The 20115-nt window shown below is 42.6% G+C and overlaps 1 protein-coding gene across 6 annotated transcripts in view; it reads left to right on the forward strand.

Moving 5' to 3' along the window:
- CCM2 (CCM2 scaffold protein) overlaps positions 1 to 20115 on the forward strand; it is a 278566-nt gene that overhangs the window by 57015 nt on the left and 201436 nt on the right. The window contains exon 1 of one of the 6 annotated variants that reach the window (XM_029588214.1): positions 2730 to 2750. The exons of the other annotated variants lie outside the window; for them this stretch is intronic. Coding sequence (XP_029444074.1) covers positions 2748 to 2750 — 3 coding nt within the window. The 5' untranslated portion in view covers positions 2730 to 2747. Of the gene's footprint in view, positions 1 to 2729; positions 2751 to 20115 lie in introns of those variants that run through there. 6 annotated transcript variants of the gene reach the window in all.

The following is a 20115-nucleotide window of genomic DNA, read 5'->3' on the forward strand; positions in this document are numbered from 1 at the left end:
GTCATCAGACACAAGTTTGGCTTCGACAGCCAGACAAAACATACCCTATGTGCAATTATATGCTATTGGCTTGGTAGTGACTCTAGCTGTTCTACAGACCAGTGTCAAATCATAGAACTGCTTTAGTTGCAAAGCTCAGATGGCTAAGCTTCTCCGTGGAGCATTACATGAGTGGGCTTGGCTTTGACGACCAGTCCTTCGGCAAGTAAAGCTGTCCCTGAATGAACATTGATGTGAAATTCAGTTAGCAGGCATACGTGTACAGGCAGAGGCGAGGCTGCTTCCAGGGATGAGTCATGTGAATAGGTGAAAGTTATAGTACTTGTTTCTGTTTGAATTTTATTGTTTAATATTAAGAATGTTGAAATTTGGATATTTAATTTTGCTGCAGCCATGTATATCCAATAAAATAATTCTTTCTCTTGAAATAATCAAGGGAAGTAGTATCTGTGAATTGGGTAAAGAGAAGGTTGGGGGGGGGAGTCATGGGTGGATGGTTGAGAAAAAAGGAGAGGGAGGTGCAGAATTATTAGCACCTGTGCAGCTTGAGGTTGCACTCGAACTTTCTGCAGCTGTAAGCAGCTAATTTTATAAAATGTATATATTGCATAATAGGTAAGAACAATAAAAATGCACAATAATTCACATTCATAACTGTAGTAAAGTTATTAAAGAATCAAGCAGCTGATCTGTTCATGTAGACAACCAGGTATTCATGTTCTGAGTGAGCAGAGTGGAACAGTATTCTTAGGGACTTTTTTTTTTTTCCATAGAAATTTCAGTTTTGATTTTTCTCCCATGTTTATTTTTTGTAACACACACTGAAATTCCGATGGAAAAAATGAAACCGAAGGTCCCCAAATATTCTGTTGGTGGTCACGCTTGTACAGGTGGGAGATATCCGTATCTAGTGCAATGCAGGCAGGAACATCTGTGCAGAATGAGCCAAATGGGTTTTAATGGTCACTTTAGAAATCATGATAAAAAAAAAAAAAAGTTTAATAAATATGGGAGCTGATTTGTACAATGATTAAGGTCAGAGATGGGAAACTGCCTGCAGTAGCTTTTTAGTTTAGTCCATGGTGGCAGTATGGGTCCTGGCAACACTGGGTTGGAGGTACAGCAGCTTCCTGTAGCTACTCGGGGGAAGTGGTAGCCGTCCAAGTGACTCAACTGTGGTCATTCTTGGAGCACCTCAAAGTATGGTCCTCAGGCCAAAATATTTGCCCACACCAATCTAGGCTGCTCTGTAGAAGATGAGAACCTTCCACCTGGGCACTGTTCCTTGTAAGCTGTGTGTGTGTGCGGCCACACTTGGCTTTTATCCTCCCGTGCAGGAAGAATTGGCGTGGCCATAGTGGAGTTCATCCCTCCATGGCCCGAAGAAAAACAAGAGATTCCCCCCCCCCCCCCCCCCCCAAACCTCCAGGTGCTGCTTCTCCTTCCTACCCATGCGGCCCCAGAAGAAAAACATTGCTGGAGCTGCGCGTGCACATAGGAGTGTCTGTGGCAGGAAGAGAAAGCCCTTAGAGTGTGAGAGTGAGAGCCTGTATGCTGTGAAACAGTATGTGAGAGCCTGCGTGTGTGTACTTGTGTGAGTGCGCGTGAAAGCAAGCGCCTGTGTGTGTGTGTGTGTGTGTGTAATATTCTCTCTCTCCCCCTCTTTGAGCGCGCATGATTAAGGCTGTAGATGTACATGCGGCAACAGTATTTTCAGTGCTACAGGTGTATTATACGGACTTTTATGGGCACGGGTGCATTCCTTTTAAAAATTTACCGTAAGCTTTCTCTAAGGATTGGGTTGCTGTGAGCATAAAATTGATTGATAGGCTTTTTGCATCAAAGGGAAAGTAGTGCTCACAGGGTAATGAAACAAAAACATTTTTTGCTCGCAGGAACATTGCACCTGGCTCTTGCCAAAAAAGCTGAGCCATAAAACACTGAATGATGACATGAATGTCCTGGGATGGATTTGTCACTTTATGTTCCCGCTCTTCAATGCGTGCATTGCAGAGGTTCTGTATCTCTTGTACCTGCATTGTCTGGACGCTTTTCAGTAACCTGTGCCTGATTTGGCAGCAAAACAGAAAAGGGGTTAGGAGGGGGGTGAATGGGGGGGAGGTAGGAAATTCCTGGAATTGATAAAAATGGACCTGTTGCTTTGAACTTCTGGAAAAAGAGTGTAGCCTCTCTTCTATTACACACTAACTGCTGTAGTGCACTGAGAGTACTCTTCAGGCAGTGTAGACACAGTGGGTCATAGCAGTGTATGCATGTATGGGGGGGGGGGGGGGGATAAGAGGGGTCTGTTTTTTCTTCAGTCTGGGGGATAATGGTATAAGTGTGTTAAGAGTAAATTGGTGGTCTTCTGAATATTTGCCCTCATAGTACCACATCATTCCTGTACCTTTTTCAGCACTTTGTTCTGGCTCTCTGCCTCCGTTTGGTTTGCATCTGTAAAAGCCCTTTCTTACATCTTGCTTTCTTTTTGCACGGTTAGGGTGGAGCTGGGAAAAATGTTTTTGTGCTCCAGTTCCTGTCAAGATAGGTTGGGGAGTTGAAAGGCTGAATAGAATGGACAGTTCCTGGGAATGGCTTTAAAGAGCAATAGGCGGGTCTGCTTGCTGCTGTATTTGGATGCCTCCTCTGGGATGTTCAGCACAGAACCGTGGGTGTTCCACTGCTAGCTGATTAAGAATAAAGCAATGGATGAAGCTGGCATTCGAAAGGAATAGAAAGTCTCTGCCATGGTATGTAGGATTAGGATAAGGTCTGTTCTTGCCTTTTTGGACTGATTTTTTTTTTACAATGTTTTTCTATCTAGGGAAGCAGAAATGTAACTTTTTTTCTGGATTTGCGTTTTTTGTGGCAGTACAGAAGTAGACGTTAGAAAACAAAGCTGTTCACTGAGCAGCATCAATGCTCTGGGTGTTTCTGGTTTAGAATATAGAATCTGTCCCAGATATTTTAAGGGATTACATTTGAAACCGTAAGCAGGGAAAAAGTATATGATTAAAGTAGATGAACGCACACATCTAATATTGAAGATGAAAGCTATGCATCTTCAGCTCTGAGGAGTTTAATAAGAAGTGAACAGCACACCCTGAAGAGTGACTTATTGTTCTTGTAAAACAGATATGTGTTAATGGAAACATAGAGCTTCTGATTTTAGTTTTAACTGCTAAACTCCAATAAAATACCCCCGATGCAAATAAATAATATAGGTGTGTGTTAGAGAAACAATGGAAAAACACTACTTCCCCTTTCTCATCCCTCTTTTACCTACCCTGTATCATCCACTTTTATTAGCATCTTTTCCATGCTAATCACCCCTCTGCACAGCCAGAAAAGGTACCCAATAGTATCTGTGGCCACAAAGACACAAGTAAATACCAATTTTTGGTACTCATAAAGGAATCTTAATTAGCTTGAAAACAAACACCTAATTTACAATTTATAGACACTTAAAATCAGAAGCCCTTAACATAACCGATCAAAAAAGGAACTGTTTAATTGCGTAACTGGAGGTTTTCAGCATCATAGGCACCTATTAAGTTCTTGCTTTGTTTTTACTACTATTACTCGTCACTTCTGTAGTACTACTTGATATATGCAGCACTGTACAAAAACACAAGCAACTGTCCCTTTTTGGTAATGCTTATAATCAAGACAAACATACAGGGCAAAAGAGACTTAGAGAATTTCATTCATTAAGAAAATGGTTAAAATCAGTAAAGGCTGTAAGTGATAATTGTGGGTTAAGATTCAAAAGCAGCTTCCAAAAAGGTGGGTTTTTAGACTAGATTTGAATAAGGAGTGTAGGAAGTGATAAGAGTAGAGGTAGTGAGGAGCTGCAAAGTGAAGGCTGTTGAAGGTAAGAGGAGCTTGAAATATATTTAGAAAGTTATATTCTGCTGATTCACGGTTCTCATTGGATTACAACAAACATACACAATGCAATACAATACTAACAAAACAAATCATCATACAAGATGAAAAACAGAATTTAAAAAGGCAAAAACAAAAGAAACAATCACTGCTGGCTAACAAAACCCCAGATCCTAACTGTAGATATGCATTGTGAAACTGCATCAGTCAGGAAAGGCAAGCGAATACAAGTGTGCCTTCAGCAGTTTCCTAAATCGCAGCAAGTCTGCTTCCACAGGATCGGCAATACTAAACATTTGTTCCCTGGACTCAACAAGATAGGCATATTTGAAGGAAGGAACTAAGATTTTTGGAGATGAATGTAGGGAACATAGTGGCTGGTATCTCTTTACTGCAAACTTAAGACAAGCATGAGCAAGATCATGAGCCTTAAAAACTATAAGCAAGATCTTAAAGCATACCTGCCAGATAACCAGTAGCCAATGCAAGTTGGCTAACTGAGGAGAGAGATGCTCCAGAAATCAGCTGTGTCACAGAATTTTGTATGGGTGAGGTTATAGGAGTGACGTAACTATTGAAAGATATGTTACACATCTGAATTTTGGCTAGATTGTAGTGGATAAAGATGGTTTATTTTATTTATTTATTTTAGTGATATTTTTTATATACCGCGGCACGTGTAAAACATCACCTCGGTTTACAATAAACAAATTAGCAACAGGCTTTACAGACAATATGAAATTAATGTGGACATAATAATAATCATTTTAAGAACTATTTAAGAACAAAACATCTGTGAGGAGCAGGTTTCAGTAGTCTAAGTGGAAGGTAATGAGAGTGGATAAAGGTTCTGGTGGTGTGTTCAGAAAGGGAAAAGAATTTGGTGGTGATATAGAGAAAAAAAAATGACACATTTTAGCAGTGTTCTGGATATTTGTAGAGAAGGGGAAAGGAATAAAAATGATCTCAAGGTTATACCCTGAAGGGGACTGGGAGGATGGTAGTATTACCCACAGAAATAGAGAGAGGGAAAATGGTTGGTTTTTTTTTGGGGGGGGGGGGGGGGATGAGTTCTGTCTTGGCCATGTTGAATTTAAGGTTTCAGTGCATTGTCAGAGGTAGCCTGAGATTTGAGACTGACTACTGATGGAATTTCTGGTATGTAGAGAGAAACCTGGGCATTATCAGTATAAAGGTGGTATCAAAAGCTATGTGAGGAGCTCAGAGCACTAAAGAGAAGAGGGCCTAGGACAGAGCCTTGAGGCACACTAACAATGGGATGTTGGTAGAGGAAGGTTTACCAGAGGACAAACTAGAATTGATGGGGGAGGTAAGACTAGAATTGATGTGACATAGTAACATAGTGAATGATAGGCAAAGACCAATAAGGTCTATCCGATCTGCCTACAGTTTGATTTATTTATTCTAATTAGAGTAGCAGCTGCCGCTCCGTGCAGGCTATCCTCAAGCAGCAATATATACTTTAGGTGTAATAGAAAAGTTACCCCATTTCTTCATAAGATATGCCATACTGGGTCAGACCAAGGGTCCATCAAGCCCAGTATCATGTTTCCAACAGTGGCCAATCCAAATCGCAAGTACCCAAACATTAGTCACAAGCTACTATTGCTTATTAATTGCTGTCATAGCAGTTCATGGATTTTTCCTCTAGGAACTTATCCAAACCTTTTTTTAAACCCAGTTACACTTACTGCTGTAACCGCATCCTCTGGCAACGAATTCCAGGGCTTAACTATGCGCTGAGTGAGAGAGAATTTTCTTTGATTTGTTTTAAATTAGCTACTTGCTAACTTCATGGAGAGTACCCCCTGTTCCTTCTATTATGAGTGTAAATAACCAATTTACATTAACTTGATCAAGTCCTTTCATGATTTTGTAGACCTCTATCATATCCCCCCCTCAGTCGTCTCTTCTCCAAACTGAACAGCCCTAACTTTAGCCTTTCCTCACAGGGAAGCTGTTCCATGCCCCTTATTTTGGTCGCCCTTCTCTGCATTTTCTCCAGTGCAGCTATATCCTTTTTGAGATGCAGTGACCAGACCTGCATACAGTGTTCAAGGTGCAGTCTCACCATGGAGTGATAGACTTTGACATCCTCAGTTTTATTTTCCATTCCCTTCTTAATTCCTAACATTGTTTGCTTTTTTGATCACTGCAGTACACGTCTTCTCTAGCCAGCAGGGATCCTTTGAATTCTATTACCAAAATCTAAATAAGAACTATATCAAGGACCAAGTGGTGATAAAAGGTGTCAAAAGCAACAGGTAGGGTAAGGCTTGAGTTAAGGACTCTGGTGTAATTGTAAACAGGTCATTGGACACTTTGTCAAGTATTGTTTTTGTGGAATATAGAGGGTGAAAACCTGATTGAAGTGGACTGAGAATGACTTGAGATGAAAAAGTTGACAGCAAAGGTAACAGTACCTTTGAATAATTTGGATACAAAAGAGAGGTGCATGGGATAATAGATAAGTAGGGTCCGGTGAGGGTTTGAGGAGTGTTGTGATGACTGGGAACAATTGCAGTGGAAAGTAATAAGAGGGCATGACAGATGAAAGGGATGACTGCAGGGGGAATGGAACTGGGTGGGAATGCGGTCAGAGGAACAAGATGAGTTTGAAGTAGAAGAGAAGAAGATGGGTAGTTTCCTCCTGTGATTTCAGAAAGCGTAGTGTGGTAGGGACCAAACGGGCCGATACAGCATAGTGCGCTCCGGCGGAGCACACTGTTAACCTGCGTTTGGACGCACGTTTTCCAAACCTGCGTTTGGATGCATGTTTTCGACGCGCTAGCTTTACTCCTTATTCAGTAAGGGATAATAGCATGTCAAACGCGCGGCCATCTCCCCCCCCCCCCCCCCCCCCCCCGAAACTAGCGCCTGCAACATGCAAATGCATGTTGATGACTCTATTATTTATTCCCGCGCGATTCAGTAAGTAAAATGTGCAGCCAAGCCTTCCCAAAGGTAGGCATTAATTTCTGCCAGCACCGGGAAAGTGTACAGAAAAGCAATAAAAACTGCTTTTCTGTACACCCTCAGACTTAATATCATGGCGATATTAAATCGGAGGTCCCAAAAGTAAAAAAAAAAATTAAAAAAAATAAAAAATTAAAAAAAAATTTTTAAATTGGCTCGTGGGTTGAAAACCGGATGCTCAATTTTGCCGGCGTCCAGTTTCCGAACCCGTGGCTGTCAGCGGGTTTGAGAACCAATACTGGCAAAATTGAGTGTCGGCTGTCAAACTCGCTGACAGCCGCCACTCCTGTCAAAAGAGGCGCTAGGGACGCGCTAGTGTCCCCAGCGCCTCTTTTACCGCGGGCCCTCATTTGAATACTAAATCGCGAGCACAGGAGAGTGGCCTGTGTGCACGCCGGGAGAGTGGGCGCTCGCCCGCGACTTTTACTGTATCGGCTCGACGGGGAGAGTAATGGAAAGGTGGAGGTATTGGTGACCTGGCTGAAAACTGTCTTATTTTTTTTAACCTTGTTATTGAAGTAGTCAGCCTTAGTCTAAGCAAATTTATTTATTTAAAATCTTTTCTATACCGTCTAGCTACGTTCTTTTATAACAAAATTCATTCTATTCTAACGCGATTTAAGTTATATTCTACTCCTTCACACACCAACCAAGCTACTTCAGCCACTCAAGATAAATCTGAAGCAAAGCTATCTAATCTTGAGATCACTACGGGAATCGAAGTTGAGTCAATTCTAAAGAAAATGAAACCAGCTTTCCACCCCACAGACATCCTACCCACTAAGACTCTTCTTTCAATACGGTCTACAATAGCAAAACCTATTGCAAAGATTATTAACAAATCTATCACCACAGGCATAATTCCCTCTACACTCAAACATGCTATTATAACTCCAATGATAAAAAAATCTAATCTAGATTCATCTGATCCAGCAAACTTTCGACCAGTATCTAACCTACCCTTTCTTTCAAAAATTATGGAAAGAGTCATCAACAAACAACTAACTGACTATTTAGATGATCATCAAATACTCTTCCCCTCCCAATATGGGTTCAGAAAGTACCATAGCACGGAAACGCTTTTAATATCACTTTCAGAGGTGCTTCTAAAAGCTTTAGATGCTGGTAAATCATATCTCATTGCCCTCCTTGATATATCAGCTGCATTCGACACTGTAAATCACAACACCCTCATTATCCGCCTCTCTGAAATAGGTATCTCTGGATCGGCTCTTCTATGGTTTCAGTCTTTCCTGAGCAACAGAACTTACAGTGTTAGATGTGGTCAAAGTGAATCCAAGCCAAGAAACCTCTCTCAAGGAGTACCCCAAGGATCCTCTCTCTCCTCCACATTATTTAATGTTTACCTTACACCATTATGCCGGTTACTTTCTAAATTGGGTCTTCAACACTTCATCTATGCAGATGACGTTCAGATACTCATACCTATTACCAGCACAATCACAAATGCCCTGAGCACCTGGAAGGCAGCTTTATTGGAAATTAAATCAATCCTCACAAACAACCAATTGGCTATCAATACCAATAAAACTGAGCTTATCATAATTTCACCTCCAAAAAATACATCAATTATTAACTCTGGTACTACACAAGACATCTCCACTATATCACAGCAAGTATGCAGCCTTGGTATCATCATTGACAGCAATCTCTCGTTTAAAAAATTCATCGCGGATACGGTTAAAAATGGTTTCTTTAATCTACACACGCTCAAACGTATTAAACCTCTTTTGTACCAATACGACTTCCGCACAGTCTTGCAGGCAACTATTTTGTCGAAGATTGATTACTGCAACGCTCTGCTTCTGGGTCTGCCTAAAGCTACAATTCAACCTTTGCAAATGTTGCAAAATGCAGCTGCCCGCATTATCACCGACACAGGCCGACACGAACACATTACCCCAGCACTTCAGTCCTTACACTGGCTACCAGTGGCTTCCAGGATAATATATAAATCTATGACGCTGATACACAAAGCCACTCAAAACAGAGATATGCACTGGTTCAATGATCATTTACAATTCAACACTTCATCCCGCCCAACGAGATTCCAGCATTTAGCCAAACTAAAGATCCCAGCACCCAATCTGACTAGACTTTCTAGTACAAAAGAACGGTCATTCATCATTGCTGGATCAACAATATGGAACTCCATGCCCTCTGAACTACGCCAAGAAATTTGTCACAAAAAATTTTAACAAAACCTTAAAACCTGGCTATTTAAAAAAGCCTACTATTTATGATCTGAGTCTTATACCATTCTTCTCCATTTCCACAGTCTCTTATATTTTGATTATATTCTTTTAATACAAAGTTATACATGGTTTTGTATTTGTTCAGTTTCTATGTTATATTGTAAAGCGCAATGCTGAATTATTGTTTTAATGTAAACCGAGGTGATGTTACTTACGTACCCCGGTATATAAAAATCTGCAAATAAATAAGTGGGTGCCATCACAACGGTTCACAATAGGGCACAAACACTATGTTGTCTAAAGTGTCTAGAATTCTAACTCTCTTAAACAGGTGCCATCAAAAATACTGTAACATAATATCATAACTACTATTTGAGTGTTATAAGTCATGTCCAGTTTTTCTAACTCCGTTATAAGATTGGTGTTGCTTAACTCTAGTTCTTTGTTGCTTAAAATAAAAGAAGAATTTAGAATATAGAAATTAAGACACACTTTAAGAAGAAAGGTGTGTGTGTGTGTGTGGAGTTTGCCTGACCGCAACTAACATTTCTCTGGGTTCTACTCTCAATTCTCTTTGTGGAATGCTTGCTTAAATAGCCATGTTTTTAGATTTTTTTTTCTGAATGTTTTGATGTCTCTTTCCAATCTGATTTCCACCGGCATGGTGTTCCATATTATAGGTCCTGCTAGGGATAGGGCCCTGTCCCTTACTTGTGTTAATCTGGCCGTCTTAACTGACGGAATAGTTAGCAGTGCTTTGTTTGCTGATCTTAGATTTCTGTGGGGGGTATGTACGCGGAGGGCTGTGTTCAGCCACTCTGCTTTTTCGTCGTGTATTAATTTATGAATGGTGCATAAAATTTTGTATTGTATTCTTTGTTCAATGGATAACCAGTGTAATTCTATTAAGGTTTCAGTGATATGGTCTTTTACTTTTCCCAGTTAAAATTCTTGCCGCTGTATTTTGTAGAATCTGTAATGGTCTTATTGTGGTGTATGGCAGGCCCAGTAGGAGGGCATTACAATAGTCTGTACTGGAAAAGATTAAGGCTTGTAAGACTGATCGGAAGTTGGTGGGCGTTAGTAGTGGTTTTAATCTTCTGAGAGTCAAAAGTTTGGCATATCCTTCTCTTACTTTTTGAGATATGTTGTTTCATACTTAGTTCTGGATCGATTATCACTCCCAGGTTTCTTACTTTCTCAGCTAGATGTATTTTTTGGTTGTTGAGTGTGATTGGGTTCTGCATGATCGTTATGTTTTGTGAAGGAGGAAGGGTAGAAGGCAAAGACGGTTTCAGGAGTGAATTAAGAATGGAAAAGAGATAATGATTGTTAGATGCAAGTTTGTTAGAAGGATGTAGTAGACTTGTTTGGCAAGTGCAATAGCAGCCTGGAAGGATGAACTTGAAATGTACGGGACTCTACATGGGCACAAGATTTTAGCCAGAGATGCTCTGCAGAGTGGGTTCAGGAGTGTAGGATGTAAATTCTGGGAATGAGCCAAGGCTAGGATTTGGTGCATCTTACTTGATGGGAAAGTAGACTGGAAAGATCCTCTAAAGAAAGGGAGAGTAAGGTATTAGAAGAAGAAACTGCCTCATCAATTTACTCAAATACTATTTCAAATTAGTGGTTCAGGCCTCAGTGCTACCCACTATGGACTATTGTAATACCATCTATCTTGGGCTCCCTGATTCATTATTAAAACCTTTGCAATTACTTCTAAATTCTATAACTCTGCTGGTTAGTGGAACTTACCGCACAGACCGTCATCCTGACCCTTTATCTTCAGTGGTTATCAGTTTGCTTTAGGGTCCAATCCAAAATCGTGTTTCTTACCCATAAGCTTCTTAGTATTTCCTCCTTACCTTGAATGCATTTTTAAAGAATCTATCAACCCACCAGATATCTTAGATCTCAACAAAGGGGTCTTTTAGAAGTTCTTTCAGTGTGGCTGGTGAGATTGTCGGTGAGTAGAGTGCTTTTTCAGTGGCAGCATCCACCACGTGGAACACCATTCCAGCAACTTTGAGATTAATGGAGTGTACCAAGAAATTTAAGTCAGAGTTAAAATCGTTTTTGATAAATTTATTACTTAGTAAAATTATGCCCTAATTTAAAATCTTGCACCTTAGTTGGACTTTAGGTGCTTGAACAGCTTATATTTGTCTTGTTTTCTCTTTTTTGCTGTTTTTGCGTGTTAATACTGCAAATTGCTCAGCTTGCACATGTAGTGATTAGGACATTTTAATAAATACAAATACTCCTGGGAGAATTCTGTGCAAAAAAAGACACATTCTGTCTATATTTAAAAATTCTGCAGACATTTTGTTCAAATACAATATAATCATGGACTTTGAGTAATTAATTTATAATGCAGTACAGAAAAAAGTTATTACCCAAGATACAGAATTTTCCCATCATAAGGGCTGGTCTCTCCAGATTGCTCTTGCCTTCTCCTTTGCTCAATGACCTTCCCCATATTTGATTGCGACTTCTTGGGTCAGACCCCCACTTTACTCTCTGCCCCCCCCCCCCCCCCCCCCCCACGGTTGATTACCCCCTCTCTTCCATTTCTCCTACGAGCTTTCTCTGCTCCACCTCCATTCTCTCTTCCCCTCCTCCTTCAGAAACTCCTCTGACTTTCTTTGCCTTACCCATGTCCTTCTAATTCTCTCACCTCCTCCCAGCAAGACCTGCAGCTTTCTCTCTTCCCCCTTCCACAGGCTTGGATGCCTCCCCCCCCCCCCCCCAGCTCTTCTGACAGAAAGCCTTAGTAGTCTGATGTACCAAAAATGACAAGAGGCATGTGACACTATATAGACTAACCAATTTATTGAAGCATGAGCTTTTGAGGACAGCTTTGCATCTCTGCACTTGCGCCCCCCCCCCCCCCCCCACCATAGCAAGCCTGTCTAGTTTCTCACTCTGGCTCCCCTCTACAAGGCTTCAACTTCTATCCAGTTCTTTTCTCTGCCACCAGTTTTTTCCCTGTACCTAGCAAGATTTCTTAGTTTTCTCTTGTCTACCATCCCCTCTTTAGCAATACCTCTAGTTCTCTTACCTTCCCCCAAGTTTGCTGGCTACCTCTTGTTCAGGCTCCACCAGAACTCCCCCAATGGAACCCTCTTTGTTCGGGTCTCGTAGGCCAAAGTAGATTCTGGGGCCTCTTCTTTTGCAGCCTGTGTAAGCCAACACTGACTTTCCCAACTCTTGTGGTCCATGTAGGCCAGCCTACCATTGTTCCTTTCTTGCTTCCAGCTGATAGAGATGCTATTCCTTCCTCTCTTCTAGCCCATGCAGGTCTCCATTTCTGTTGCTGTTACATCTGGTCCCTGTACCTTATTCTATGGGGCAAATGTATAATTCTGCACAGGAGAGGAATTGTGCAAATTTCTTCCAGGAGTAAATAATGTAGTGGAGGAGAGGAGAGATGAGACAGCAGTGTAGATTTTTATTTTTTTTTTATTTAATACATTTATATACCGTTTCACCAAATGCTAGAAATGACCGAAGCGGTTTACAATATTTTCAAAAAAATTTAAAAAAGTAAGTTTTTATAGTAAATAAAATAAAAACGGATATGAAATAAAACTTACTAACTAAAATAATAAAAACCAAAATTACATTAAAACAACATGATCAAATCCAGTAAACCAAAAATTAAAAAAAATGGATGTAACTTTACATTAAGTTATAAAAGAAACAAACACTACAGTTTGCAAACTTATTTGATATTAGGTTGACAGCTAAACGACTAACCTTTCTAAGTAGTATCTAAGGTACTGAAGGCTTCTTTGAAAAAATGAGTTTAAGGCTTTTTAAAATTCTTTTTTATTATAAATTTGCCTTAAAGGGTCAGGCAAGGTGTTCCACAATATGAGTCCTGCAACTGAGAATGCTCTATGTCTGGTAACGTTTAAGGCGGCCTTTTTTACTGAGGGGACTTCTAGGAGATTCTTCCTTTTGATCTAAGATCCCTAGGAGGTTTATAAATTCTGAGTTCGGAACAGAGCCAGGTAGAATCGATATTGTTTAGTAGCGAGTGAATAAGATTAAGAATCTTGTATTTTATTCGATACTTTACTGGCAACCAATGTAATTTCTGTAAAACTGGGGAAATGTGTTGCCTCATCAGAGTAGCTGTAAGTAGTCTCGCTGCAGAATTTTGAATAATTTGAAGCGGTTTAATGGTAGATTCGGGTAAGCCTAAATATAGGCCATTACAGTAGTCTATACCAGAAAGAATCAAGGCTTGCAAGACAGATCTAAAATCTGGACAAGACTGTGTGGAAGGGTGGTTACTTTGAAAGTTATCAAATGAGGGACTGAGATGGAGAAATTCTTAGAGCAAGCAGTTTGAAGAGGACTAGGTCAAGACAGTGGCCATGCTAGTGAATATGGGTGGTAAAGAAGAGCTGAATGTCAAATTAGGTCATTTCTATGCTGGTGTACTAGAATCTATTAGCCCTCCCTTATGGATCTAGTGAGAGAAGGAATGGTTTCTAGGTTGATTATTATTAGCACTACCAGAAAGCATGTGCTGACGGGTCCACTGAAAGACTTAAGTAGATCCCTGGAAGTGGGAGTGGTGCTGCAAGATTGGAAAAGTGCACTTGTGGTCCCTCTTCACAAAGGTGGTACCTTGGATCAGTGTATCCTCAATTGCTACCCTTGTTCGTTGTCCATCAGGGGTACCAATTCAACCAGTTGGGTGTTCTGCCAGATTGCCCTCCATGCCCATATTGGTGTGCTGGTAGTGCATCAGCAGGAACTACTAACGGAGCTCTCCTCCCTCTTATTGGTCAGAGCGGTTGAGCCCATACCACCAAGGCAAAGAGGGCGTTGATTCTACTCCAGGTACTTCCTAATACCAAAGGGGCGGATTTTCAGAGCCCTGCTCGCCTAAATCCACCCAAAACCGGGCGGATTTAGGCGAGCAGGGCCCTGCGCGCCGGTAAGCCTATTTTACGTAGGCCTACCGGCGCGCGCAGAGCCCCGGGACTCGCGTAAGTCCCAGGGTTCTCCGAGGGGGGCGTGTCGGGGGCGGTCCCGGTCGTCGCAGCGTTTTCGGGGCGTGTCGGCAGCGTTTTGGGGGCGGGTACAGGGGCGTGGCTACGGCCCGGGGCGGCCCGGGGGCGTGGCCGCGCCCTCCATACCCGCCCCCAGGTCGCGACCCCGACAAAGGTAAGGTGGGGGCTTAGACAGGGCCGGGTGGGTGGGTTAGGTAGGGGAAGGGAGGGGAAGGTGAGGGGAGGGCAAAAGGAAGTTCCCTCCGAGGCCGCTCCGATTTCGGAGCGGCCTCGGAGGGAACGGGGGTAGGCTGTGCGGCTCGGCGCGCGCCGGCTATACAAAATCGATAGCCTTGCGCGCGCCGATCCAGGTTTTTAGCAGATATGCGCGGCTCCGCGCGTATCTACTAAAATCCAGCGTACTTTTGTTTGCGCCTGGAGCACAAACAAAAGTAGGCCTATTCACGGAGTATGAAAATCTGCCCCAAAGAGAATAGGAGGACTCTCTCATCCTAGACTTGAGGGCTTTGAAGTTTCTAAAAAACAAAAAAGTTGGTTTCCCTTGGCACCTTGATATCCCTTTTGCAAAAAGGGGGCGGACTATGCCCCCTTGATCTAAAGGACGCATACACCCATATCGAAATCTTCACAAGAAGTATCTCAGATTTGTGGTGGGAAAACATTTCCAGTACCAGGTGTTGCCGTTCAGGCTTGTGTACACCCCATGGGTCTTCACAGAATGCCTGACCATGGTGGTGGTGCACTTTTGCGGACTGAAAGTGGATGTTTTCCTGTGTCTAGACGATTGGCTAGTCGAGCACATCTCGGGCAGGGGCCACCAGATTCATGTGCTTGATCATTCGGGTGTTGGAGTCACTAGAGTTTGTTCTCAACTACCAATGTCCCATTTCAGTCCAACACCTCAACTTGATTTCATAGGAGTCCTGCTATATACAGCTTGGGCAGTCACATTGGCAACCATTGCAGCAGAGGTTCAACAGAGCCAGCAGGTATCAGCCTGTCGCATGTTGTCTGTTGGGGCACATGGCCGCAACTCTCCATATCACTCCCTTGGCACACTTGCACATGCGCAAAGCCCAATGGACCCTGAGGTCACAGTGGCATCAGGCCATTTTGAGCCTCTGGGGGATTGCATCCGAGTCACCCAGTCTCTCGGGGTCTCCTTGTCCTGGTGGTGGGTACTTTCCAATCTGGAACAGGGGATTTTCTTTCAGTCTCCTTACTAAAATTGTACAAACCACAGATGCATCCACCCTGGGGTGGGGAGCTCATGTGGATGGGCTTGGCACCCAGGGCCTGTGATCTGCTCAGGAACATTCTTGTCAAATCAACTTCCTGGAGCCCAGGGTGATCAGGTATATGCAGTATGGGCTTTCAGAGATTGGCTGTCCAACAAAGTTGTCCTGATCAGACCAACATCCAAGTAGTGGTATGTCAACAAGCTGGGAGGCACGGAATCATACCTCCTGGGTCAGGAAGCGGTCCAGATCTGGTCATGGGCCCTGTTTCATGGGATGGTGCTCAGGGCCATGTATCTGGCCGGGACTGAGAGCATAGTAGCGGACAGGCTGAGTTGAGCCTTTAGACCCATGTGGTCCCTGGATCAGAGAGCAGCGAATCTGATATTCTGCTTCTGGGGGAGCTAGGTCGTAGATCTGTTCACATCCCCCAGAAACAGGAAGGTACCTCTGTTCTGCTTCCTGTACAGGTCAGACAGCCTGTTCCACCATTGGTGCAAGGATCTTCTGTATGCATATCTTCTGATTGTCTTGAAGCTTCACGAGGACAGAGGGACTATGACAAGACAGGTCTGGTTTCCACTCCTACGGGAGTTGTCCTTCCGGAAACAGATCAGATTTCATCACGGAAGATTGGGGCAATTTGTGGCATCCTAACCTCCAGGCTCTATCGCTCACAGCCTGGATGTTGAGAGATTAATCCTGCAACTGCTTGATCTTTCTGAAGATGTCTTTCTGGTCTGGTGGCTTCTGGAAACCCTTCTACTAGAATGTCTTATTGACTGAAGTGGAGGAGGTTTTTTCTGTGGTGTGAGCAGAAGGCCCTAGATCCATTCTCCTGCCCTACACAAAAACTGCTTGATTATCTTCTTCACCTATCGGAGGCTGGCTTAAAACCAACTCCGTCAGAGTTCATCTTAGTGCAATTGATACATACCACTATGTGTAGATGGTCTGCCCATTTCTGAACAGCCTATTGTACATTTCTTGCGAGGCCTGCTTCAATTGAAGCCTCCCCTAAGGCCTTTCGCTGTGACTTGGGACCTCAATGTGGTGTTAGCTCAGTTGATGAAAGCGCCTTTCGAACTGCTGCACACCTGTGATCTGAAGAACTTGACCTGGAAGGTCATAGTTTTGGTGTCTGTCACTTCAGCACGCAGGGTCAGGAAGCTCCAAGCCTTAGTGACTTATCCACTTTACACTAAGTTGGTTTTTTTTTTCGTGACAGAGTGGTCTTGTGTACACACCCTAAGTTCCTGCCCTAAGATGGTGACTGATTTCCATCTTAACCAATCAATTGTCTTGCCAGTTTTCTTTCTCAGACCCCTATTTGTTCTAAGGCGAATGAGCACTGCACAGTTTGGACTGCAAGCGAGCCTTACCTTTTACCTGGAGTGGACAGAAGCCCATAGATGGTCCACCCAACTTTTTGTTTCTTTTGATAAGAATAGGTTGGGTGTTGCTGTTGCCAAGCAGACACAATCTGCTAGCCAACTGTATAGTATCTCCTATTATGCACAGGCAGGACTGCATCTTGAGGTCCATGTCAAGTCTCATTGTCAGAGCCATGGCAGTGTTGGTGACCCGGAACCTGTTTGAGGTGTAGAACCGAACTCTCCCAACCAAGGGCCTGTTGTTTGGATTCAGGCTGCCTCCCACTCTGCTACAAGCAGCACTGGTGGTGTGCCTGTTGGCACCTAGTGGGGTATCTGTAGGTCCCCAGTATTCAAGGTGTGGTCTCACCATGGAGCAATACAGAGGCATTATGACATTTTCCATTTTATTAACCATTCCCTTCCTAACATTGTTTGCTTTTTTGACTGCTGCAGCACACTGAGCTGACTATTTTAATGTATTATCCACTATGATGCTAGATCTTTTTCCTGGGTCGTAGCTCCTAATATTGGAACCTAACATTGTATAACTACAGCAAGGGCTATTTTTCCCTATATGCAACACCTTGCACTTGTCCACATTAAAATTAATCTGCCATTTGGATGTCCAATCTTGCAAGGTCCTTCTGTAATTTATCACAATCTGCTTGTCCCATTCTGGATCTCAAGGGTGTTAACCATCTGTGGGTGATGCATTTTCTCATGGAGACTTGGTGATATTGGCTGTACAGTCAGGAAAATTTGTGATCTCTTTGGGCCTGTCCGAGGCGTATCTTCATATTCCGATTTGACTTGAGCATGAACGCTTTCTGCAGTTCACAGTTCTAGGACACCATTATCAGTTTTGGGCACTGTCTTTTGGTCTGGCGACCGCTCCCAGGACCTTTTCCATGGTAATGGTAGTAATTGTGGCAGAATTGAGGATGGGATCCTAGTACACCTGTATTTGGAAGACTGGCGGAATCACTCCTCTGGTTTCTGGCACACAGGGATTTGTTGCAGGGTCCTATTCTTCAAGAAGATCCAAATTGATTTTCGTCTTACAGTATGGCCCTTGAAAGGGCTCACTTGCTGAAACATGGATTCTCTGCGGCAGTGAGTTCCACTTTGCCGTGAGCTAGAAAGTTTACCACTTCTATGGCCTATGTGTGGGTTTGGCAAGTGTTTTGAGGCTTGGTGTGAGGATCAAAGTACTCTTCCTTGTTCAGTCAAGATCCTGCTCATTTTGGTATCTTTGCAGGATGGCTTGAGTAAAGGTTTGGCAGTTCATTCCTTAAAGGTACAAGTAGCGGCTCTCGCCTGTTTCAGAGGTCAGGTAAATGGAGGATCCTTGTTGGCTCATCCTGATGTGGCTTGTTTTCCGAAAGGAGTGAAACATCTTCGTCCTCCCTTGGGGTTTCCAGTTCACTTATGGAGTCTTAATTTGGTATTTGATTTCTTAGTGAGCCCTACGTTTAGACTGATGCATAATCTGAACTTGTGATTACTGACCTTGAAAATGGTGTTTCTTGTGGCAATTTGTTCTGCATGTAATTTTTCTGAACTGCGGCCTTGTCTTGCCAGAAGCCATTCCTCCGGATGACTCCAGGAGTGGTACAGCTATAATACTGTTCCTTCTTTTCTATCTAAGGTAGTCCCTGACTTTCCCTCATCAGTCCATCTCCCTGCCCTCTCTGGACAAAGAAAAAGTTGTAGAGGAGTATAGTCTGTTGTGACCCTTAGATGTCTAGAGACATATTGTCCGGTATCTGGAGGTTACTAAGCCTTTGTGGAAGACGGAATGCCTGTTTGCCTTTCATGGCAGTACTAGGCAGAGAGCTGGCCTCACGGGCTACCATAGCTCACTAGATTAAGGAGGTAGTCATGTCTGCTTATGTTGATGTTGGGATTCATTCCACTAGAACTCAAGCGGTGTCATGGGCAGAAGTGAAGTTGTCTCCTGTTGACATTTGCCGAGCTGTAGAGTAGTCCTCGTTACATACTTTTTCCAGGTATTATCATTTGGATGTGCAAGCCTGGGAGGACACAGCCCTTGTACGTGTGGCTTTTGACTGGACCGTGGGCAGCCTCCCATCCCATTCGGGAGTAGCTTGGGTACCTCCCACTTGTTCTAATTTCATCTGACTGGACGTTAAGAAATGAGAAATTACTTTTACCTGAATTTCCTTTTCTTTAGGACAGTCAGAAGAATCCAGCTTCCCTCCCTTGGCTGCCGAATGGTTGTTTTATGGTGGTCCTACATGATTGTGTTATAGGGATTACTGGTTAGTGTTCATCCAGTCCTTAGACTAGTGTTAATACATTCTTGTCTGAGCTCAGTGTGCCTGGCTGGATATTGAAATGGTTATCTGTTTAATCAAGTTTTGCTAGTCTGTCCACAGTTGTTTTTGAGGAGAGTACTGGTAGGCTGATATCACTGCAGGGGTATATATACTGTGACGTCAGTTTGCTCGGACTCCATCTGTTGGTAGTTCATAACCCACTTGTTCTGGATTCATCTGACTCTTTAAAGAAAAGAAATTTATCAGGTAAGTAGTAACTTCTCATCCTGTAGTGCTTGAACACCTATTACAGGTAAACAACTCTGCTTACCCTTATAAGGCTTGGGGTTAACTGCACAGAGTGGCAGTTACTACCCTTGAGAGAAACATGGGGGTGTCTTGCAAGGAGCGGCAGATACTAAGAACCTTGTTGGACAGACTGGATAGGCCATCAGGTCCTTTTTTGTTGTCATTACTATGTTATGTTACTATGCTATATCTGTGATTTATCTGGGAGCAGAGAGAACCGAATTCCACTAAATTATACTGCAATATTGGGGCATGGCTGAACACAATGACTTACATTTTTTCAAATCATAACATTTGTAAACACTTTGTCTCTTGAGTACTGTGATGGTCCTGGTGGAAGGCTCTGTGTAATTGCTGTGCTAAAATATTTTATATCCAGTCGATTAAATCACTTTATTTCCAAATTCTTATAGTTCTTATTTATTTAAGGATTTTTATATACTGTGGTTCGTTAGCAAACATCACCTCGGTTTACAGAGAACATTAAATTAGCAACAAGCTTTACAATCAATATTAAATTATAGCGAAACAAGTTTGTAAACGATAATAATGTAACTTATACATTAGGATAATACACGATAAAACTCAATACATCCAAGGAGGTGTAGGGTACTGGAGGATCAAAAATATCAGTATAGAAATAGTATAGAAAAATATCAGTATAGAAATAGTTCTCCCTTAAGTCTTTCTTCTCACATAGACCAAAGAAATGTAATGACCTAGACAATAGATTATGATGCATATTTCACTCTGAAAATTGGCAAAAGATATTCAGTTAC

The sequence above is a fragment of the Rhinatrema bivittatum genome, chromosome 2 (assembly GCF_901001135.1).
Source record: "Rhinatrema bivittatum chromosome 2, aRhiBiv1.1, whole genome shotgun sequence".
Taxonomy (NCBI): domain Eukaryota; kingdom Metazoa; phylum Chordata; class Amphibia; order Gymnophiona; family Rhinatrematidae; genus Rhinatrema; species Rhinatrema bivittatum.